General features: G+C 57.7%; 7 protein-coding genes across 7 annotated transcripts; 2 read left to right on the top strand and 5 right to left on the bottom strand.

Moving 5' to 3' along the window:
• Window positions 1-274: 274 nt before the first annotated feature.
• Window positions 275-706, bottom strand: HETIRDRAFT_163213 (uncharacterized protein; the record flags this gene model as incomplete). The annotated part of the gene is made up of 3 exons (XM_009546819.1): window positions 275-329; window positions 390-525; window positions 592-706. The coding sequence occupies 3 exons, from the start codon at window positions 704-706 to the stop codon at window positions 275-277; spliced, it is 306 nt and encodes a 101-aa protein (XP_009545114.1).
• Window positions 707-1271: 565 nt separating this feature from the next.
• HETIRDRAFT_315713 (uncharacterized protein) lies at window positions 1272-2825 on the bottom strand (the record flags this gene model as incomplete). The annotated part of the gene is made up of 1 exon (XM_009546818.1): window positions 1272-2825. The coding sequence occupies one exon, from the start codon at window positions 2823-2825 to the stop codon at window positions 1272-1274; it is 1554 nt and encodes a 517-aa protein (XP_009545113.1).
• Window positions 2826-3086: 261 nt separating this feature from the next.
• On the bottom strand, window positions 3087-5183 carry HETIRDRAFT_315487 (uncharacterized protein; the record flags this gene model as incomplete). The annotated part of the gene is made up of 3 exons (XM_009546817.1): window positions 3087-3560; window positions 3618-4604; window positions 4707-5183. The coding sequence occupies 3 exons, from the start codon at window positions 5181-5183 to the stop codon at window positions 3087-3089; spliced, it is 1938 nt and encodes a 645-aa protein (XP_009545112.1).
• Window positions 5184-6154: 971 nt separating this feature from the next.
• Window positions 6155-8743, bottom strand: HETIRDRAFT_157105 (uncharacterized protein; the record flags this gene model as incomplete). The annotated part of the gene is made up of 12 exons (XM_009546816.1): window positions 6155-6189; window positions 6248-6298; window positions 6361-6439; window positions 6504-6569; window positions 6632-7021; window positions 7078-7085; window positions 7162-7398; window positions 7461-7751; window positions 7817-8293; window positions 8350-8442; window positions 8497-8633; window positions 8694-8743. 12 exons carry the CDS (start codon window positions 8741-8743, stop codon window positions 6155-6157), a joined length of 1914 nt encoding a protein of 637 aa, XP_009545111.1.
• Window positions 8744-9316: 573 nt separating this feature from the next.
• Window positions 9317-12211, top strand: hmga1 (homogentisate 1,2-dioxygenase A1; the record flags this gene model as incomplete). Its single annotated transcript, XM_009546815.1, has 15 exons — window positions 9317-9436; window positions 9537-9619; window positions 9683-9749; window positions 9800-9846; window positions 9900-9966; window positions 10017-10291; window positions 10347-10401; window positions 10483-10513; window positions 10584-10719; window positions 10868-10936; window positions 11060-11243; window positions 11328-11448; window positions 11524-11595; window positions 11687-11758; window positions 11863-12211. 15 exons carry the CDS (start codon window positions 9317-9319, stop codon window positions 11991-11993), a joined length of 1530 nt encoding a protein of 509 aa, XP_009545110.1. The 3' UTR covers window positions 11994-12211.
• A 94-nt stretch (window positions 12212-12305) lies between these two features.
• On the bottom strand, window positions 12306-14065 carry HETIRDRAFT_54831 (glycoside hydrolase family 16 protein; the record flags this gene model as incomplete). Its single annotated transcript, XM_009546365.1, has 10 exons — window positions 12306-12336; window positions 12399-12480; window positions 12538-12630; window positions 12708-12871; window positions 12946-13095; window positions 13159-13210; window positions 13271-13331; window positions 13390-13396; window positions 13455-13748; window positions 13815-14065. The coding sequence occupies 10 exons, from the start codon at window positions 14063-14065 to the stop codon at window positions 12306-12308; spliced, it is 1185 nt and encodes a 394-aa protein (XP_009544660.1).
• Window positions 14066-17179: 3114 nt separating this feature from the next.
• HETIRDRAFT_315906 (uncharacterized protein) lies at window positions 17180-20908 on the top strand (the record flags this gene model as incomplete). Its single annotated transcript, XM_009546814.1, has 17 exons — window positions 17180-17227; window positions 17291-17490; window positions 17547-17655; window positions 17704-18097; window positions 18159-18268; window positions 18336-18373; window positions 18432-18572; window positions 18753-19248; window positions 19311-19380; window positions 19442-19686; window positions 19749-19857; window positions 19910-20032; window positions 20099-20113; window positions 20171-20393; window positions 20444-20710; window positions 20771-20801; window positions 20870-20908. The coding sequence occupies 17 exons, from the start codon at window positions 17180-17182 to the stop codon at window positions 20906-20908; spliced, it is 2658 nt and encodes an 885-aa protein (XP_009545109.1).
• Between the last annotated feature and the right edge of the window lie 591 nt (window positions 20909-21499).

Below are 21499 nucleotides of genomic sequence, written 5' to 3'. Positions count from 1 at the left end.
TCGGAGTGAGCCTAGGGGTACTTAAGAAGCTTCAGAGGGCAACAAAGAGGCCAGTGGGAGAGCCGCACCAAAAGGAACACACCAAAACGCAGAGCGCAATGTTCCTGCACGAAAGGTCGCAATTTAGCTTTCGACAGATCCTCTCGACAACACTCATCTTCAAAAACGCGAAAAGGTTCAAAAACAAGTATCAGAAGGGAATAGGATTACACATATTACAACACGAATGCAGCAACAAATCGAGGGTTCGCAGCACACAACGTGTAGTAGCGATCTAGTGCTGCATCGGCTGCGGCTCGGTCGTCTTTCCCGTTTTAACCAGCTCGTTTCTGGATGGGGCGACAAGATCAGGTTCTGAGATATAGAGGGATTGAAATCCCGACACGCACCTCAGCTGCACACTGAACTCGTCCTCAATATCATCGTCATCCCAGTTATCCTCCCACAGCTTGTCACCGCCCGATTTCGCTGCGCCCGGTGCACCCCCGCTTAGATGAGCCAAGTCCGTTTGAGAATCGTCCCAGTCTATCATTCGACCACAACAGAACAATTAGCGTGATACTTCTGGGCACATGCGTTCAAGGGACATACCCTGCACCTGAAACTCCTCGAACTCGTCATCCTCTTCCAGAACACCAAGGTGTGGTTGGGTGTCTTCCATTTTCTGATCTCCCTTCGATTCAATTGGTTTGGATGGCAAAGACATGGCTGGGGCGGTCTATGGAATCGGAAGTGGTAGAGGAGGTAAGGGAGACGCGACGCGTCAGTTCAAGACCCTGGACTAATGCGGATGGAAAGTGGTCAAAAGATTGAATGAGGTCTGATCCTAATGCGGACGAAAAGGGCAAAATTGTGAAAAAACTCCGATTCTTGGTGTGGACGGACAGTGGACGGATCTGCTGAGTGTCGACGGCCAAACACCACCAGCATCAGGTCAAAAAATGCAAGCATCGCTACAGGCATTTTACAAGGTCTGTAGCGTGAGATTCCTATGTCAAAGCGAAAGCAGCCAAGATATTTCAAACTAAATTCTCTATCGAAGTTTAAGGTCTTATATGTCAGGGTCCTGCATCAATAATATAATTGTGTAGGATAAGAAAACAAATCGTAAGTAAATCGTAATTCATCGATTGTCCACGGTATCGTGTATCAAAATATCCATGTACGATGAGTTATATCATATTGCCATGATGACTGGAAAATCCAAGCAAAATCCTAAATGCAAATACAACAAGATATACATACAACCCAAAACGTCAAATGCAAGATATTCAAGGATGAACAGCAGGGTACATGGGATTGTACAGATGAGGCGAGGAATGCGCCGGGTCCGGGGGACGCATATATGGCGGGACAGGCATCGCCAATACATAGATCGGAAATGCCTGGTGCTGCGTTTCTGGACTCGCGCCTGCCAGTGGAGTTTCAGAATGGGTTTCAGGACTGATCCTCGGCTGCGACGACATCGCCTGCAACGGCGCAGGGTACATGTACAGCGGCGGGGGCGGCGAAAGCACCGGCACCGCAGAGTAGACGAACTGTCCGCCATGTCCAAGCGAAGAGGAGGGAGGCTGCTGGTACGCGCCCTCCGCCGATCCGTGGCCGGGGGCAGACGCGCCCGGATACGCGAGCGTCGCGCTCGATGCGTGGATCGGCGCGGGCGCGGGCGGCTGGCCCGGCCCAGAACCACCGGCGAAGGCTTGCGTGCTGGGGCCGCCCGCGAGCAGGTCGACGTTCAGACGCCGTCGGGGCGTGTACCACGAGACCGGGCCGCCCTCGGGACGCGGGTACCGAGCGCGCGCGGTCTCCGCCGGGATGTAGTCGACCGCGATGGTGGAGGCCATCCACGGCAACGCGCTCAGCTCGTGGAGGAACCGCCGGACGGTCGCAAGGCGCGAGGGAACGGGCGGCGGCTCGATGGGGGGCGGCATGCCCACGTAGTCGGGGCCCGGTTTGGGCTCGACGAGGACGGGGCTGTGCATGGTGCCCGGACGGGGAGTGGCCTCCCTATCGGGCCGCGGGGCGCCCTCCTCCGTCGTGCTTGCTTCCGACTCCTCGTCGGGGTCCGGGTTGCGGACGACGCGCGGCGGAGATCGCGAGTTGTGATGGTCGGACGAGTGGTGGGATGGGAGGTAGATGGAGTGGTGCGAGTGCGAGTGCAGCGTGTTGTGGGACGGTGGGCGGGCCGACTGGACGCTCAGGTGGGAGGGTGTGCGGACATGAGAGGGCTGCGCAGGTGCGGGATATTCGATGGGCATCTCTGTCGCCTGGACATAATGAACGTTCCCTGTGATGGGCTCGCCGGGTGTCTCGTATGGAGGTGCGCCCTCTGGCTCCAGGACGATGGGTATGTCCGCATGCGGCGCAGAGCGGTGGAGGGACGGCCTGCGATCGTACAGCACGTTGCGGGCCATGGCCTTGGGCAGCCTCCTCAAGCTGGACACGAACCCGCCCACGAAACGTCTCTTCTGCTTTGGTTTCTGCCCGTCGTCGGTGTCGTTTGAGTAGATGTACCCTTCATCCGGGTACGTCACCGGCGGCGGGTCGACCGTCATGTACTCCGCATCGTAGTCCTCTTCTGTGAGCCCCCTGGCGTTCGCCGCTGGGGTCGGTATACCAGAGATGGCCTCCACGGGAGGCGGATGGGGCTGGTAGGTCCCTCCGGCCAGCATCGAGGTCGGTTGAGGCTGCCAACTACCGCTTCGACTCTGGCGCGTGGACATTCTGCGAGCATCGGAGCGACGCAGTCCTCCGTCCGTCGCGTCCACAGGATGAACAAACGACGGACTCGAGTAACGGCCGTCGTGTTCGACGAAGTGTGACATTGGGTCCCGACTGATTGACGTAGGTCAAATGAGAGCGACCGAGCAAAATAGACATACGGGGCAGGAAAGAAGCCATGCTGAGAACACGAGGCGGCCTTGACTCAAAGTACAGGTTTGACTAAAATGAAAGAAAAAAAAAAGTGGGAACAGCGAAATGTATACAAATACAGGCGTTGTAACACAGAGAGTAGTAACGGATATGAGATAACCCTCGATCGAACTAGTATTTGCCGCAAACAACCTTTGTCTCTCCGAGACCCGTCATGGCCACGCGTCGATGCACGTCTTGTCCGGCCGCTTGCTATTCCGCCCCCTGCACTCCATTTTCCCGCAATCCTGGCATGCGTGCGTGCAGAAGTTGCGCCCGCCCTTGCCCTTGCAGTCCTTCGACCCACACTTGACGCAGTGGCGGATGCGCTTGGTCGGCGGCTCCGCGGAGAGCGCGTCGCCGGCGCGTTTCGCGAGCGATGAGGGACCGGGTGTGTTGAGATCAGGTTGCTGGTAGACGTATGCGTGATAGGGGCCATAGGGAGAGGGCATGTAGGGCGCACCCTGGGGAAAGGCGTACACTGGTGGACCGGCGATCGGCGGGCCCTGGGGCGGGTTGGCATCGACGACTGCCGTGGACGTGCTTGCCTCGGGCTGCTGCTGCTGCTGTTGTTGTTGTTGTTGCTGCTGCTGCCCGTTGGCGAGGTTGTCTTCGACGGCGTCGTGAGCCTTCCAGGTCATTGCGTACTGCGCAGGCCAACCATGTCAGAGAATAGGCGATGAGAAACCACTCGACAAACATACATCGCCGTCGTCTGCGTCATGGGTGGGCGCCCCGTCCGCCTCCTCAGATCCCGGGTCCTCCAGCTCCAGCTCGCCGCCGTCTCCGTCATGCGCATCCTCCACCTTATGCATCCCCACCATATTCGGCAGCGCCTCCTGCGTGCCCCTGATAATCTGCAACAGCGCGTCCTTGCCCACCCCGGCGCCGAGCCCGCTCCGCACCATGTCCCAGACCGTCTTGGACACGCCGACCGCCTGCCAGCTCCACGGGGCGTCGATCGAGAGGCCGAGCAGCTCCGCGGGGAACTCCTCCTGCAAGAGGCGCGGCAGCGAGCGCATGATGGCCGCGTCCGTGCTCGCGAGCCTGCGCCCGTCCGGCGCGCCGGCCACCTTGCACACGACGCTGTGGCAGACGTACTCGCAGCCGATGATGAAGAACGGCTTGCCGATGTCGTACACCTTGATCGGCCCCGAGCGGATGCACCCGCGGTTGAGCAGCGGGCCCGCGCAGTGCGGGCACGCGATGCCGTTCAGGACGAGCAGCTGCGGGTCCCAGTACAGGAAGCGGTACTCGGGCGGGGTCGGCGCGGCGGTCGAGGACGACATGAGCGAGAAGTACGCGGGCGAGGTCGGCAGCCAGAACGAGCGGAAGGACGCGTAGAACGTGTTCGGTGGCGAGCCCGCGCCTGCGGGCGCGAGGAAGCCGACGTGCGCCCGGAAGGCGTCCTCGATGGGCTGGCCGATGCGCGAGACGGGGTTGGGCGCGACGAGCGCGGAGACGAGGTGCTGCAGCAGCCCGACGGGGTCGACGCGCGCGAACGCCGCCCAGTCGTCCTTGGCGAGGGTATGGTCGATCGCGGGCGGGTTCCGCGCCACTACTCTGCGCGGCGGCACGCTCACGGTCTCTCTGCGGGACACGGGCGGCTCGACCTGCAGCGCTGCGGACAGGGTGCTGTATCCCGTCTGCCAGGACGGCTGGGCTGCGGCGGTCGGCGTGGGGTAGGCGTACTGTGCATAGTTCTTCAATCAGGCCGCCGACATAGATAGATAGATAGATAGAGGCTCGTCAACGAAGATGTCCATCGCAAAACGAGGAGGAGAACGACGCACGATCAGCGGGCCGACGTACGGCGGCGCACTAGCAGACGGCTGCGGCGTCTGCTGCGCATTCGCGTCGGGCGCGATGGCTGCGAACTCTCCGGGCGCGGCGACCCTGCGTTTACGAGTACTTGTCGTGTTAGGACGGGGCACCGAGCCGGCGGGAAGCCCGTCCTTCCTCGGACGGCCGACGGGGCGCTTGACCGGCGGAGGAGCATTGGGATCGACGTACTTGGTCTTGAGCCCGCTGCCCTTCGGCCGCCCAGGCCCACGCTTCACCGGCGCGCTCGCGGCCGCCGTCGCGACGCCGCCCGCCTCTCCGCCCGTCGCGGGCACGGTCGTCCCGACGCCGATACCGATGCCGACGCCGCCGACGCCGCCGATGCCCGGTGGGAGCTCGGGCGCGAGCGTCTGCTGCGGGGCGTCGGGGGGCTGTTGCGGCTGGGTGCTTAGGGTGCTGGTCGAGCTCTGCATGGAGTTGCTGGCCATGATAGCGCTGCGGAGCAAGAGGGGGCGTCAGGTCGCTTATCGCGCACGGCGTGCATCGTGGCCGACGGCGGCCCCGTCGTCGACGGCGACCGCGGCGCCACGTCGCAAGAGGACGCAGGGGCCGAACGCCGCGCACCAAGGGCGGTTGCTGTGCCGCCGCCGAATATGTTGCATAATTGCGTAGCCGACCAGATACATATCCACGGTAGCGCGGGTATCGCGCGCACAAGGGAGGGCGCGGCCTGGGAGCGGCGAAGAAATAACGATACAATAAAAAGAAAAAACTCACGGAATCCGAATTTCCGCCTCTGCTCTGCCGAAATGCGATATTTTACGCGGGCTATGGGTTCGGCGGACGCGCAGGCGGCTTGTCTTGGATGACAACAAATGTTATGGACAAGGTGGGAGGTTATCAGGAGTCGGATAAGCAGCAGGCTGGCCGTTTAGAATTTACGAGCCGGGCTACCGGTTCAGACGGCGCTCGAACGACAAAACCTTATATACTCCCGTACACTCGAAAAATCGAGGCGCTTCCCTAGCTGCTCCTCGTCCGCTCCTCCAGATCCCCCTTGCGAAGGAAATTCTGCTATATTTCGGTGAGTTTTCTGCGCCTTCGTACCATCTAGCACGTCGCGCTGCTGTATGGGATGATTCACACCGACAAAATTAGGAAGTGCCGTCTAAAAGTACTCTTCAATTCGAAGAGGACTGATGTCGAGCTCGGTTCTCTGAATTGCGTTCTCGTGTGTTCGTTTTGACACGAAGTCCTGACTCTCCCTTTCCCCTTAGGTCGTGTCTATTTGATCCGTCGCCTTGTGGTGTTGGCGGCACCATTCGTCTCGAGATGACCGTCTTACACTTCATGTTACTACATTCTACAAACAATACAAGATTCTTTCTTTCTTCCATGCACCTTGGTCGATGCCACGATCTTCTCGTCCTCGTACAACTTCGCACGCGCCTCTGCGAGCCTAATGAGACAGCGTCTTGATCTTCAAGATAATGGCTGCGACGAAAAAATAAATAAAAATAATTCACATCATCAAGACAGCGCAACGACATACATTGCGGATCCAAGCCCTGATGGGGTATCTGCTCCTGAAGGCCGCCGCAGCCTGGAGCACGCGACAAGCGGTGTCAGCGAGAGTCACGACCAACGACAGCGAGAGCGACTCGCCTTCTTTGTTGGTGCCCATGTAGCCATACTTGGGCGTGAGCTGACGCTCGAGCAGCCACGTCCCGTACTTGGAGCCGAGCTACGTTTGCGAGTGAGCGTGAGCAAGCTGCAGAGGGCGAGATCGGACGCCCCGAACGGCTCACCCCGGTCTTCTGGTTCCAAGACTCGACGACCAGCACGAACGGGCTGGTGCCGATCTTCCTGATGACCTATCGCAACCCGGAATCAACAGCGTAAAGATAGACTCTCCAGGAGACCACCGCAATCGCACCTGCTCGTCCACCAGATTCAGCGTCGGTTTGTTGATCAGCCCGACATCGAGGCCCTCCTGCCTGCACCGCAACACCGCGTCGTAGCTCCTATACAACATATCCCCAAACGACACAACATATCCCGCCGTGCCCTCCAACACGACCTCGTCCTTCCCCGGCACGAACTCGTACCCCTCCCCGAAGAACCGCGCGCCGTCCTCCCGCAGGATCCACGGCACCTTTGCGCGCGTCGAGAAGACGAAGCGTAGCCCGCGCTCGAAGAAGACGCGCTTGACGATCGCGACCATCTGCAGCGGGTCCGCGGGGAAGTACAGCCACGACTGCACGTCCCCGAGCCCGTTGTCGGCGAAGAAGGAGTTGATGCCGAAGTGGCAGGTGTTGTCAGCCATCTGCGCGGGCGGGTCAGCACATGCACCGGGCGAGCGAGCGCGCGATGCAAACGCACCTCGTCGACTGTGGGGCGAAACACGGAGCATTAGTTCACAGGGTTCTCGGGCGGTACGGTGCGGTGCGATGCGGTGCGACTTACCCCCGGAATGCGAAAAGTGGCAGAGCAAGTTCACGTTGTTCAGGCGCGCCATGGTGAGCTCAGAGATGACCATCTCCAAGAACGCCGAGAAGGTAGAGAACACGCCAAACTTGTCCGCGTCGAACCCGAACCCGGCGGCCGCGGACAGGTTGCCCCGCTCCATGATGCCCGAAGGGATGAACACCTCCGGGTGCTTCTGATGGATGACCTTGAGCCCCGTCGAGCCCTCCAGGTCGCCTGCAACGCAATCCAGTCTCAGAACAGCACAGCGCAAAAGCGCATAGAAAGAGACGCCGCACTGTCAATGACCATGACCTTCTTCGCGGCCTCCTCTTTGCTGAGGCCATCGAGCACGAGGTTGACGGCCTCGCCAAAGACGACGCGGTTCGCGCCGTTCTCGCGCGTCGAGCCGACGTACAAGTACGGCACGGTCGTGGGCTTGATGTTGAGCAGGATGTTCTCGATGACGTCGGCCGGGTAGCCGCGCGCCTTGAAGTAGTTGAGCGCGCCCTTGACAGGGATGACGTCGTGGCCGTGGGGGCTGCCCTCGATGTCCGCGACACCGGGGGCCATCACGCGCTTGCAGACGACTGTGCGACGCACGACGCGGTGAGCACTCGTGGGACGCGCGGATAAGAAAACGAGGGCCGCGCACTGGCTGCAGGGCCGTTGTGAGTGACGGCCTTGGCGACGGCACCCCAGAGCTGGTCGATGTCCTCGCCCTGGACGGTGAAGACCTTGAGGCCGTGGCCCTCGAGAGTCTTCGGGAGCTCGAAGCCCTTGAGGTACTCGGAGGGATGGCCCGCGATGGTGACGTCGTTGTCGTCGATGAGGAGCTTGATGTTCAGGTTCTGTGCGACGGCGAGGCGGGCGGCCTCGGCGTCGTTGCCCTCCTGCTGGGAGCCGTCGGAGCCGAGGCAGAAGACGGTCTTGTCGCGGTGGGCGAGGGCGACGCCGTTGACGAGGGGCCAGATGTGGCCGAGGCGGCCGGAGGAGAACTTGACGCCCGGGGTGAGGCCGAGCTCGGGGTGACCCGGAAGCTTTGAGTTGGCGGCGCGGTAGTGGAGGAGGTGTTCGGCGGGGATGTGGCCCTCGAGTGCGGAGAGGAGGTACTGGGTCGCGACGCGGTGACCTGATGGGCACGATGTCTATGGCGATGCGCTGCACGAGGGACGGCAAGGGACGTACCGGCTTCGTCGAAGACGACGGGGTAGAAGCGGTCAGAGTGCTCGAAGAGCGCGAGGAGGATGCAGAGCTCTGGGACGGTATCGTAGGCACCACCTGGCGGGGATCTGGGGTATGAGCGCCCGTGCTACGGTGGAGCGTCCGGCTGACCTGTGTGTCCGCTCACGCCGCGAGCTGCGCCCGTTGCGGTGAAGAGGACGATGGCATCGCGTAGGAGCTGTATGTTCGCCCTGAGGGTCTTCCTCTGCTCGTCCGAAAGCTGGGGCTTGGACGGATCGAGCTTCAATCTGCGAGGGAACACCGGGATTGAGCACGAAACGCGCGAGGTGGGGACGAGACGGACACACTTTTTGAACTGCTTGAGGTCGATCGGAAACTTTTCTTCTGCGCCGGCCATGGTGGGTGCAGGAGACAAGAGAGGGCGTGGGGAGACTGACCGGCGCCTGGCTGGTGACATCATGGTCATCCCCGCACTGGCCCAGGCCCCGTGCCCACGTCCCTGCGAGCGCGCCCTTGCCGTGCACGACCCCGCCGGTGCCCAAGCGCGTCGCCAACGACACCCGTCGCGACGTCCACGAGCTAGCGAGCATAGCCCGCCCGCCCGCCCCTCCGCCAGCCCTGCGCGCGTCGTCGCCGCAACGTGTGTGTGAGTGACTGCAGGGCCGGTGCGACGCGCGGATACGCGCTCAAGATGGAATCGCTTTCCTGGTCACTTGTCCACGGCGAGACCAATACCGCTCCGTCGCTCCCCGCCACGAGCCAGTGCTCGTAATCCCGACTGGGAGAATATCGCCGAATCAGGATAGCATGCCCTCCTCCGCAGGGCCTGCCGTGGTTCTAGGCGTCCGCCTGGGGTCAACGCCCCCGCCAGGATCATCGTTTTATGCTGCGACCCCGCCTCCCTCTTATAAAAACCCCCGTCACCGCCCCGTCCTCTCCGTCTTTCCCTCCTCCATCCCCTCCCCTCTAGATGCTGTCCGCCCGATCTCGACTCGTGTCTGGCCGTTGCTTGAGGCTGCCGCGCGCCGTCGCGTCGTCCGTCATCCACTCCCCAGTGCGGAGACTCCAAGGCGTCAACACCCTGACCCACGTCCGTCTACTGGTTACCCATCGTTCCACGACGCTGACCCGCGTCTCAGACCCCAAGTGCCCTGCGCTGCATCTCCACCAACCACAACGTCACCGCAAAGTCCGCCTACCTCACGACCGCCTCGGACAAAGACCCGTACCCCTACCAAGTCGGGTTCGGCAACCGCTTCGCCAGCGAGGCAGTGTGCGTCCTCGTCCTCTAGCCCCCTCTCGCCCCCTTCGTACCATCATCTCTCTGTTCTCTCAGCCCTGGCGTCCTGCCACACGCCCAGAATAGCCCTCAAAAAGTCAAGTACGACCTCTATACCGAATCCGTAGGTCCTGCCATTTTCGCGTACTTCCAATGCTAATTCTGAATCTATAGATGACGGGTACCTCGTTCGTGGCTCCCCGAGCGGAGAGCAGGACCGCGTGAGTCCTACCCACGACGCACATATGCGCGATGTTCATTCTTGGCACACCAGTTGGTTTTACCGCATACGGCCCTCGGTCGCCCACCAGGGCTTCACGAGCCTCCCAGACAACCCCGACGTGCGCCTCTTCCCTGATCTCTCGAGCATCCGCACTCACCCCACGGGCAGCTGGAGCACGACTTCTCGCCCTCGAACCCGCGGGTGCACGTCAGCCCGACCCAGCTCGCCTGGCTGCCCTTCGACATCCCTTCCGCCCCGACGGACTTCATCGCCGGCCTCAAGACGCTCTGCGGGAGCGGCGACCCGACGCTGCGCGAGGGCATCGCGTTCCACATCTACGCCGCCAACGCGTCCATGGAGAACAAGGCCTTCTGCAACAACGACGGCCACATGATGATCCTCCCGCAGCAGGGCCGCATGGACATCCAGACCGAGTTTGGAAAGTAAGTGCGCGCGCGTTCGGGCGATTCGCGCTGACGGGGCTCGGTCCGCTCGCAGGTTGATGGTGAGGCCGGGCGAGCTCGTCGTCATCCAGCGCGGGATGCGCTTCAAGGTACGCCCGCGCCCGCGCCCGAGCCCGAGCCCGTAAACACAAACCACGCATGCATTTCGCGTCTCACGCGTCGCGACACAGGTCCTACTTCCCGACGGCCCCTCGCGCGGATGTGCGTTTCGCGCTCTCGGCGCTCGATAGCCCATATAAAGCGCGCGCGGCTGACTTTGGGCCCCCCGCAGACATCCAGGAGATCTTCGGGTCGCAGTTCGAGCTGCCCGAGCTCGGCCCGCTGGGCACGCACGGCCTCGCGAACCCGCGCGACTTTGAGACCCCCGTCGCGAGCTTCGACGTCGACCAGTCTCCGTGGGAAAGTACGTTCCTACCCCCTACCTCCCCGTATGTGCGCGCCTTGATCCACATCGACTGACGTGTTTTTTGGGGGTCGCGCAGTCGTTTACAAGTGGGTTTTTTTTAATTATGCGCGCGGTTACGAGGGACTGACTGGTGGGGGGTTGGACGATAGGGTCGGTGGGAAGATGTTTGCGTGTAAGCAGGAACATACGCCCTTCGACGTCGTCGCCTGGACCGGCAAGTACGTCCCCTCCGTTCTCACCTCCCTTACCTCCCTAACCCAGCACGGTAAATAAAACCACTCCAACTCCAACTCCAACTCCGACCCCTCGAATTCGATCGCACACGACGCGGCGGCGCGCAGCTACGTGCCGTACAAGTACGCGATGGAGAAGTTCGTGAACGTGGGCAGCATCTCGAAGGACCACATCGACCCCTCCATCTTCTGCGTGCTCACCGCCAAGTCGAAGATCCCGAACCACTCGCTCACGGACCTGCTCATCTTCAGCCCGCGCTGGGACGTCGCCTCGCACACGTTCCGCCCCCCGGTGAGCCTCCTTTCCCCCCCCAGCCGTCGTGCGCGCGAGCTGGCGAGCAGGATGTTCTGACGGAAGGACGCGCGGGCGCCGCAGTTCTACCACCGCAACAGCGCGACGGAGTTCATGGGCTTGGTGTACGGCGTCTACGGCGGCCGGAGCGACGAGTTCCAGCCCGGAGGCGCGAGCTACGAGACGGGCTTCTGCCCGCACGGAGGTCGGTCTCCCCGCGCGCCCCGTCTTGCACGATCCCTGGCCCGTGCGCTGACGGTCTCGTTTTTCGTTTGACCAGTGTCCTACGACGAGTTCAGGGCGGCGACGGAGGCGGAGCTGCAGCCGATGAGGGTGCACGAGGGCACGATGGGTGAGCGCGTTCGATCGATCGATGCCTGTGGCTGCGGCGGCGCCGGGGGCGGGACGGCGGGCTGACCGTTGTCGGGCTTTATTTTCTGCAGCGTTCATGTTCGAGTCGAGCTTCATGCTGCCGCTTACCGACTACGCGATGAAGCGCACCGGGAAGCTGCACGGTGCGTACACTTTTTTCTTTTCTGCTCTCGCTCGCGCTCGCGCTCTCTCTCTCTCGTGTGTGCGCGTGTGTGTGCGAGAGCAAGACGCTGACGCGCGATTGCAGAGCACGAGCCGAAGATGTGGGACAACCTCAAGGGCAACTTCTTGAACCACCTCGGCGAGGTCAACGCGGACCTGCGCGCCGCCGGGCTGGAGGAGGTGCAGCCGAAGGCGTCCAAGGCGCCCAAGGCGTGAGATGGCTGGCGTCCGTCCTTTGCGCGCTTCGGTCGCGGTCGGTTGAGCCGGGGTGTCTGTTCCTGTATTTTTAGCGCCTGCGCGTTGCCGTGTGCCTGCGAGATCATCGATCGTGCTAAGCCTATGCGCGATTTTTCTTGAGCGGTTAGTGGGGTCGTGGAGACTGTATGTATGCAACATGCACATGCGCATGCAAATTTATTTATTTTGGTCAGCGCGAGGCGATGCTGTACAACGCGGCGAGTCGCTAGTCACCAGTCACTAGGAGAAAACTACGATAGATCCGAGACGCGGTCCACCCATCCGTGCATCTCAACACTGCTGCCACATTTTCACGGAGTCGCTGGAACAACGATCCGGCGCGCGTCAAGCGGGGGCGTCACGGCGGCAGAGAGGAGCACTCACACGATCATCGCGCGGTCTTCCTCGTCTTCGGGCCACGTCGCGGACCATTCGTCTTGCGATTCGGCGAAGAGCTGCATGGCGTCTATAGGCGGACGTTAGCGGGCGCCGTCATCGGTCGACGAATGCAAGCGCGACGCACTGAGAGCCCCGTCCAACCAGGGTTTATTCCCCGCGTTATCCGGGAACCAGCCATTAGTCCCGCCAACAGCGACGTCGAGGATGAGGTAGAACGCTGTTCAAATCGTCATCGTCATCGTCGTCGTGCGTCCTTGCTTGAGCGCGCGGACAGCCAAGGAGTCAGGGACGTACACTGGTCGAAGGGCGCGGAGTTGCCCGCGCCCGCCCACGGATCGGGGAGGATGATCTGCTGCGACTCGTTCGAGACGGACACGGGGAAGTCGCCGCGCTCGAAGAAGGGGATGTCGAACTTGAGCTGGAGCATGTACTGCAGGCGGCTGTCCACGAAGATCCGTCTATGTAAAGCCCGAGTTCGAGCGTCAGGGAGGCCCCGGTGCGCGCGCGGGGAGAACGCGTGTGGGATACTCACATGAATTCCGGGGACCATTCCAGGGCGTAGGTGTGGAACGCCTTGTCGTACGAGGAGCGTCGCTCGGACCACCAGCCGAATGTCTTGGCCACACCGTTGAGCCAGGTCAGTGGGCCCCAGTTCAGGGAGCCCCGGACATAGTTGATGCCCCTTTGATAGCGACGTCGGGGGAATTAAGCTATGCGGTATGAAACGTGGAAAGACGAGACGTACTGCGATGGGTAGTCGACTCCGTTGCCACGAGACTCCATGATGTCGATCTCGCCTGTCCCGGATGTATCGTGAGCAACACGCCCATATTCCAGACAAGGCGGGAACAGCTAACCGCTAATTGGCCATGGGCCGTACGTGTTGTTCTCGGGGAGCATCCAGATTGCGGGCCACATCTGGAAAGCAACTTTCGATTACTCCCGGACATCTCCCAAAGCGACAACGACGACGAACCCAGTCTCTGAGAATAAATAGAGGTCAGACAAAGATGTGGATTGGAAGACTTGGCCGGCACTCACCCTCGCGGCAACTTCGCATTGACCTCGACGCGTCCGTAGCGAATGCTCTTCTTGCCCTTGGTAGAGATGCGCGCGCTCATCACCGGATTGATGACAACTCCCGCCGTCCTGTTACTGACAGCGCCGCACGAAGTCGAGTTCACGTTGGTGCACCCCGTCAAGTTGAAGGTGTAGCCATCCAACACGGCGTCCTGTCCTATGACGGAGGAAGTGAGGGTCGGCAGCAGATAAAGATGGTTGTTTCGGATGAACGAGTTGTTCGAAGACGTCGTGGTCATCTCGAACTCGCCATTTCTGTGTGAGAACCCGCCGTCGATCAGCACGATCCTGACACGGAAATAGATATAAAAAGACACATACCCGAAACCACCCATGTCAGCCTCTCGCATCCACACGTTCTCAGTATCTAGATCGCTGCCCTGGAACTCCTCGTCGAGCACCAGACACACGCGGCCCAATAGCGGGACCGATATCCACCCAAAATAGATTCGCACGGCGCTCGCCGCGACCCCCATGAGCATGACGCCGTATGTGATGAAGTACGCCAGCCGCGCCGTCGAGTCCTTGGCCTTCAACCAAGGCTTCTGTATGGGATCAGACAGCGACAGCATGGTCGACCGCGGGCGCGCGCGCGTGGTCCGCTTCGGAAATATGCTGTTGTTGGGCGAGGTCGCCCGCCGTTGGAAGATCGTGCGCCGCGGAGGCGAGGCGAAGGGCTCGCGCAGACCAACGGTCGCACTGAGATTGCGAGAGTGGCTGAGGTCGGCGAAGCTGGTCTGCACGGAATTGACGGCGCTGATTCTCTGATGCAGATCCTGGAAGGTGTAGGGTTGCCCGCTCGAGCCCGAGGCGAGCGCGGACGACATCCGAGGGGTATGGTCCCCGCTCATGCTGAAGCTCATGATGCTCGCCGGAGGAGAAAATGGGTTGGTCTGCTCTGCTACAGGGGTGCCAAATGGGTTAGCGAGCTGCCTGTCATTTTCCAGTAGGGGAGAGGGCGGGATGGTGTCGAAGGTGATCGCGCTTTCTTGACGACCTTGGGGACGAAGGGAAAGCATCCCTTCTGGAGCAGACGTAGGGTGTGAGAGGTCTTCGCTCAGGATAGAAAGCCGATCACCGTCGATAACATAAAGCGGTTCCGGCGGGTTTGACATCTCATCGGTATCACTGAGAATTAGATCAGAAGGCAGAGGGGACGCCGCAGGGGAAGACATTGTTCGAGGGATCCCGAGATAGACAAGGGATGGTGAAGGCGGTAGAAAGAGATCGCGTCAGAGCGAAGGTCTGCTCGAGCTGGAAAACCCGGGTGCAAGAGCATCTTAAGAGAAACGCGAGTCTGTCCTATTGCTCAAGCCCCGTCAATGATTTATTCATGATAGGCACGGGTTAGAGAGATGCTCCGGTTTGCATGAGCTCATGGTCTGAGATAGAGGGGTCCAAAAAACTAGCCTTGCCCAAAGCAGTGCCAGAAGAAGGTGATTGCGCTGCGGGCCGTGCTAGTTGAATTGGAGCAGATATGTTCCGCAGAGCATGGACGACAAGTGCCGGCAGAGGACAGCCATCTAGATGAACAATCCGAAACGAAGACTCTGCTGGTGAGAAACGGTTGAGCATGGATATTTAGAACAAGGCGCTCTGGTCCGCCGGTGGGTGACGTCCGATGCAGCGTGGCTGCGTGGTGCATATTGCTTGCGCACTCCGCAAAAAACTCATGCCCGGCTGGAGGCTGCTCTGTTTTGGCTATGATTATGCGACAGTAAACATAGTGAGAAATTTCTAACGAGAGGGCTAGTGCGCAAGCCCTTCGCTGCTCGGTGAGTATACGAGTGCGCGGGCGGAAAGATTGATTTTTTGTCAGATCTGATCGAGACTCACCCCACACGAGAAAGTAAGGCCTCGGAGGACATTGTATCCCCTTCTGAAGCATCATGCAGATGTGGTGCAGGCCAAGAGCGTTGAGACGAACATGTTTTGTCTCTGACAGCTGTCTCCCGGAGTCTGGAATTCTGTGGCGCATATTCGTCCGGAGCATCATCATGGGACAGCGGAATTCCAAAAGACGGCTGTGTCCGAGTTATTCAAGCTACGCCACAGTGCATCGGGCCTGTTTGAGACGTCGTCCACAACTGCAAACACCTTCACAAAGCTCCCGCGCTTGACACCTTCCCAAGGAGACAGCATGTGCTTTTCAACAAACGAATATAGCCTGGATCGAAGCTTTCATTGCCGGACAGGCTCTGAGTTAACGGTGGTAAATTAACAAGTCTCCACACCGATCCGCTCACATGGGGCTGGAGTCGTACTCATCGTCCGTTCGCATTGCCCGTCATCTACCGCTCCACTCATCGCCATCCAGTCGTAGACCCGAGCAGGCAATCTCCAGTCTTTTGTCGGAGGCTGTAGCAAAATTCTTTGCAAACCCTCGAGTCTGCTCGATCACCCTGCTAGTAGGTTTGCCCGGTCGACACGGTCGAGGCACACGCGGACCTCCTTTACTGAGTGATCAAAGCCTAACGCGAAGGGAAAGGTCGGCGTTTGGGTGGGGGGTTGCTTGAGCACTTCGGTACATCGAATGTAAGTCTTCCATTCAGGACCAATATGCGACGGATATACTCATTCAGCGCAGGTGGCAGTGTCGCGAGTTTGTTCATTTTAGTCTATGAACAATTAATGACTTTTCAGCGCTTGAGCGCTCCAATGCTGTCCATGCTGATGCACTGTTTATCTCGGAATCTGAAAACTGATCTGACTGCACGCGCTCTTGTTCCTACAATTTCTTCGGCATTCAACAATAGCTGGACAACATCTCTTTGAGCAGCTTTCAAACTCTATTCACACTGGATTCAATACATCTATTTACCACTGCACCCAGGAGCGCGTTGTGCCGACCTGTCCTCAAACGTTAGCCTAAAAAAACCCACGCACGAGTCCATCAGTCTTCGTTCATTACGGGTGTGGGAAGACAACTGTCTTCCGAGATCTGTTGTCTGACGGAGCATCACTCCGAGCTGTATCTTCTCTGCCCTGGCGTATTTTAAGTCTCTCGCAGTCTTTCGCGCAACTCTTTGGGCTCCACGTCGTTGTCTCGAATGCGACTAGTAGCTTCATGCAATGTTGAACCCTGGATATGTTGAAGTGGAGTGCGGACGTGGAATAACGGCGCCCGCATTGCCCTCGCGAAGCTTTGGGTATTTTTACGGAGGTTTACACACCGCCCTCGTTCGACCGCGTGGTCGGAAATAACAAGAAACAGGCGTGTCCTCTCTCTGGCATAGGGTACGAACTCCCTCTAATATTCACCTTGTGAACTTACCATCAGGCGCTATTAGCAATCAGTAGGAGAGGGCGGATAATACATGACTGCTGTGTGGCAGCAGGTAAAAAGATCTCATCCGCCAAGGATCGACGTTAGGACGGCTGAAGCGCACTTCGATCGCCCTTCTTCCGCCCCGGTCCATGCACTGCCGCAGCGTCGATGCGGGCATGCCTGGAGCTGTCGGCAGGTGTTATCTCGATTCATCGATGTCAATGGGTCGCACCAGGCGGAATTCTGCGGAATCTCTCCGCAAAGGCGGATCATCATTCGTCATTCTGCATCTGGTCTGACCTTTTTCCAGGCTCTTATAACTCTGGGCTCATACCGAGGCATCTCCAGTAGCCGTTCATTCACTCCTTGTCCATACCCCCAGGTTTTGCCCATCAGTCCCTCTGCTATCATGGATTCCATGGACTACGATGCCTATGATGCGCTATTGCATCATATCTTCAAGCAAGTAAGAGCCATACTCAACTTTTTGCTTTTCAATACTGCGCTCGTCTCATGGTGTGCTATTTAGACGCAAGGGGATGCCTGGTTCAAGCCATCCTCCGAGAACATACATGCTGGCGTCTGCTTGCGCATCAGTACAGGCCTGTTTCGCGTCTTTCCTTACGAGAATCGGTATTTGGAACCCTTCGAGGCTGCTGTCCGGGGCTTGAACCCTGTGGTTGCGGTCAAAGTCCGCAGCGCTGCTGTCCACGTTGCTTTGGGCACAGTGTTAGCTCTTCCCTAATCTCTGTCAGTTGCAATTTGGAGCTCATGGAATTCATTAGAGGAGATCAAGCAACGGCTATCTACCTCAATGCCGACACTCGCATCCAGATCTTGGACACCATGATGGACCTTCCTGGCGCGGACAAGGAGCAATGTGGTGCTTTCATTGTATGTCACGCTGCCGTCAGAAGCATCACATACTGACCGACCCTTTAGCGCGACGAGCGTGTCCTTGTCATCTGGTCGGACAACCTCGACACTGTCATCCCTCTGTGTTTGGATTTCGACGACAAGCTGATCAAGCTTGTCTGGGCTCGGCGCGGCTCGTTCGCTCTTGCGTTGTCTGCGACTTCGACGGCCTCGGTTGCGAACTCCGCTCCTGATTCACAGTTCAATGAAAAGGCGCAGGCAACAAAAGAGGTGGTGCTTCCCGTTCTCACGCCAAGTAAACCGGCTGCAAAGACTGGCGGCTGGCGCTCGTTATGGGGCTGGAGAATTTCAAACAAGCCCACTCAGGTCGAGCCCGATCTTGAAAAGAGTGCAGCGAGCACCAGACACATGCGCCTGTTCGGTCCTTTCTACGGTGGTCTAGGATGTGCCTTGTCAGTTTGTACGTCCAATCCCGTTTCTACCATGGCTCAGGATTGACTTTTTTCTATGTTTACTCTTAGTCTTCGTCGGTAGTGGCCTTGAGGTCTTGATAGCGGAATGGCGCCTCGATCATGACTTTACCCGATTTGCTCTCATGGTCACGGCGCCTTTCCTGTTCTGTGTGTCACTCGTACGTCGCTGACCTTTCGATACTATACTCGACTCCGTTCGCTAACCCCTCAATCATTCGTTTGAAGTTTTTCTCCTCACAGGTTGTCACCAATATATCCTACGTGTAGGTTTTCTCCATATCATTGCCGACTACTTTGCTGAATTTCTGAGGATATGGACAGTCTTGGACCGGTCGCCCAGTATCATGAAAATTCCAAATACTACTCTGCGATCAAACCGGGTCCTAATAAGGAGGTTGATCAACGCCTTCCCCATGTTTCAATTGAACTCCCTGTCTACAAGGAGAGCTTAGATTATACGATGTGAGTATTGATCACTTTCAACCTATTTTCCCCATTTCCGCTCCTGCCGAGAATACGTGGGGTATATCCAAAACCCCGAGTCACCTTTTTCAGCCTCTCTCGATGAGATCGCTCGATCATCTTGCTATTAAATTTGCAACGTTCTGTTTGCAATGTGATCACTAACGAACATCACTTCAGATCCCCATCGGTGCAATCCTTGAAGAAAGCTATGCAGACCTATGCTCGCCAGGGTGGCACATCAAGTATATTCGTCCACGACGATGGCATGCAACTCCTTTCGGAGGCCGAGCGCCAGGAGCGGATCACCTTCTACGCTGATAACGGGATTGGCTGGGTTGCGCGCCCCAAGCATGATAGCTCGCCAGGCGGCTTCCAGCGCCGTGGTCGGTTCAAAAAAGCCAGTAACATGAATTATGGATTAGCGCTGAGCTTGCGGTTAGAACATTGGATCCACGAGCTTGAGACGCATACGGAGGTATCGGCGAGAAGCAGAGATCCTTCTGAAGCCGGAGACCATGATGAGGAAGAATTAGAAGAAAAGGCTTTGAAGATTGCCATTGAGGAAATCTACGAGGAGAGCGGGAAGAAGTTCAAACCATGGGCGAGCAATGCCAAGGCGCTTCGTATGGGAGCAATTATTCTCATTGTTGATTCAGACACCATCGTCCCTGAGGTACGCCTTGCATACATTATTGACATGTTTGATATCCTTTTGACGATCCACGTCAAATTTAGGATTGTTTCCGTGACGCTGCGAGAGAACTTGCCGAGTCTCCGGAGGTCGCTATCATCCAGCACGAATCAGGTATAAATTATCCTTGCTTTTGATTCATGTCATTGGTTCTAACCTGTTTCAAAACTCATAGACGTCATGCAGGTCGCTCATCATTACTTCGAGAACGGCATCGCCCACTTCACGCGCAGGATCAATAGGTGTATCTCAATGGGATGCGCCAACGGTGAGGTAGCACCCTTCGTAGGGCACAACGCTTTCTTGAGGTGGTCTGCGATCCAGGATGCCGCGTTCGAGGACGTCGGAGACGACAACAAGATGAAAATCTGGTCTGAGAGCAACGTCAGCGAGGACTTCGATATGGCACTGCGACTTCAGGTATGTGTTGATTGCCTCGCAGGTGTATCCCAAAGCATTACATCTACTGTTCTCGTCTATAGCTTCGTGGCTATATCATTCGCTGGGCTACTTACTCAGAGAAAGGATTCAAAGAGGGCGTCTCTCTCACCGCCGATGACGAACTCAACCGATGGCAGAAGTATGCGTATGGTGCGTTCTTGCAGCTGCTCTATCTTTCGACGTGCACTGACTCATAGACTAGGATGTAATGAGTTGATCTTCAACCCTCTCATCGACTGGTGGCGCCTTGGACCCATCACAAAACAGCTCCGAATTTTCTTGTGGTCTGACGCGCCAGTCCACTACAAAGTCAGCATGATGGCCTGTACGTCCACCTGTATTTCATATATTCCACCATCGTGTCGAATATTGACGGTTCGCTTTTACATAGATATGTTCTCATACTGTAAGTTTTTCGGGTGAACATAAGCTTTAATAATCTCACGCATCATCGGGTTTTTAGATGGGCTGGCAATCGGATGTGTCTTGTCTGTTGTGAACTACATCCTCCTCGGTTTCGCCTTCGCTGTCGACGGGTTCTACGAGCATTCCTTCGAAATCTGGCTTGCTTGCACGGTAGTGTTCCCAGGTGCAGGTAATCTTGGATTCACCTTGTTGGAGTACCGTATCGGCCATCGCAGTATTTTGTCATCTTTGGTTGAGAATATGACATGGGTTCCTTTCTTGTGAGTAGGTCCACTCAGGATCATATGGCCCATACTGATGAGACCTTTAGCTTCTTTTTCTTTGGTGGTCTACCTATTCATTTGTCGCAGGCACTCCTTGCTCACCTTTTCTCGTACAACATCACTTGGGGTGCCACCAAGAAGGAAGTCGAGCGCTCGAATTTCTTCATCGAGGTGCCTCGGATCCTGAAACGTTTTGCCGTCGCATTCATCCTTTCGTTCATTTGCATCTTCGCGATGGTGATCCTGGCTACCACGATCCCCCCTCTTGCCTGGAGAATCCCAGGTTACGACTGGTCTGTCATTCTACCTTTAGCGTGAGTTCGCGATTACCCTGTTTCATATACCCTGTTTGTGACATGCCGACCCCTTCTCAGTATAGTTGCAGGATGTCACATCCTTTTTCCGGTCAGTGCAGTAGCCGTCCTTCGGCCATGTTCAGCCTGAACTAATCATCTGTTATGTTATGTTAATAGATCATCCTGAATCCGTACCTCATGATTTTCTCGTATTGAGTCAAGAGCATTCTCACAACCATGCATGCTCTCTGGGGTTTTTGTCTTTATTTCTTGCTGGGCGGACATATGACACACCGGATACATTCATCTATACAAACACTATCTCTACACAGATTCCACGGACATATTGCCTCTTTATGCAGCCTCTTTCCGTCCGCCGGTCTTTTATTAGATGGTCGTGTTGAATCTACTTTGCCTGTTCTGCGTTCGGTTGTTCTTACCAGTTGTGTACTTAATGTTAACCTAAGTTATCACGTCGCTTTCTGGATAACTATCCACCAATGTATTTGCACGTTGCCACGTCCGGACTCGCAGATGCTGTTTCCGAAAACCCTGGCCACATTACTTTGTGAGATTTATTCCATCACCGCTGGGCCTGCTGTCCACGGCGGTATATGTGTCATGACTTTGGGTCGATATCTCTTCTGAAGCAATTCAATACAACCTAGAACGTCGACCATGGACGGCTCGGCACTTGTGTGGACTGATTACAGAGAATAATGACCAAGAAAGAGGAATCGGCCAAGGCCTTCGGAAACCGCTATAAAGATGTAGAGGTACTCCGGTTCCGAGCTACAGATGGTCCGG

This window comes from Heterobasidion irregulare (genome assembly GCF_000320585.1).
Source record: "Heterobasidion irregulare TC 32-1 unplaced genomic scaffold scaffold_04, whole genome shotgun sequence".
NCBI classification, from domain to species: domain Eukaryota; kingdom Fungi; phylum Basidiomycota; class Agaricomycetes; order Russulales; family Bondarzewiaceae; genus Heterobasidion; species Heterobasidion irregulare.
This window is presented reverse-complemented; position numbering and strand designations above follow the sequence as displayed.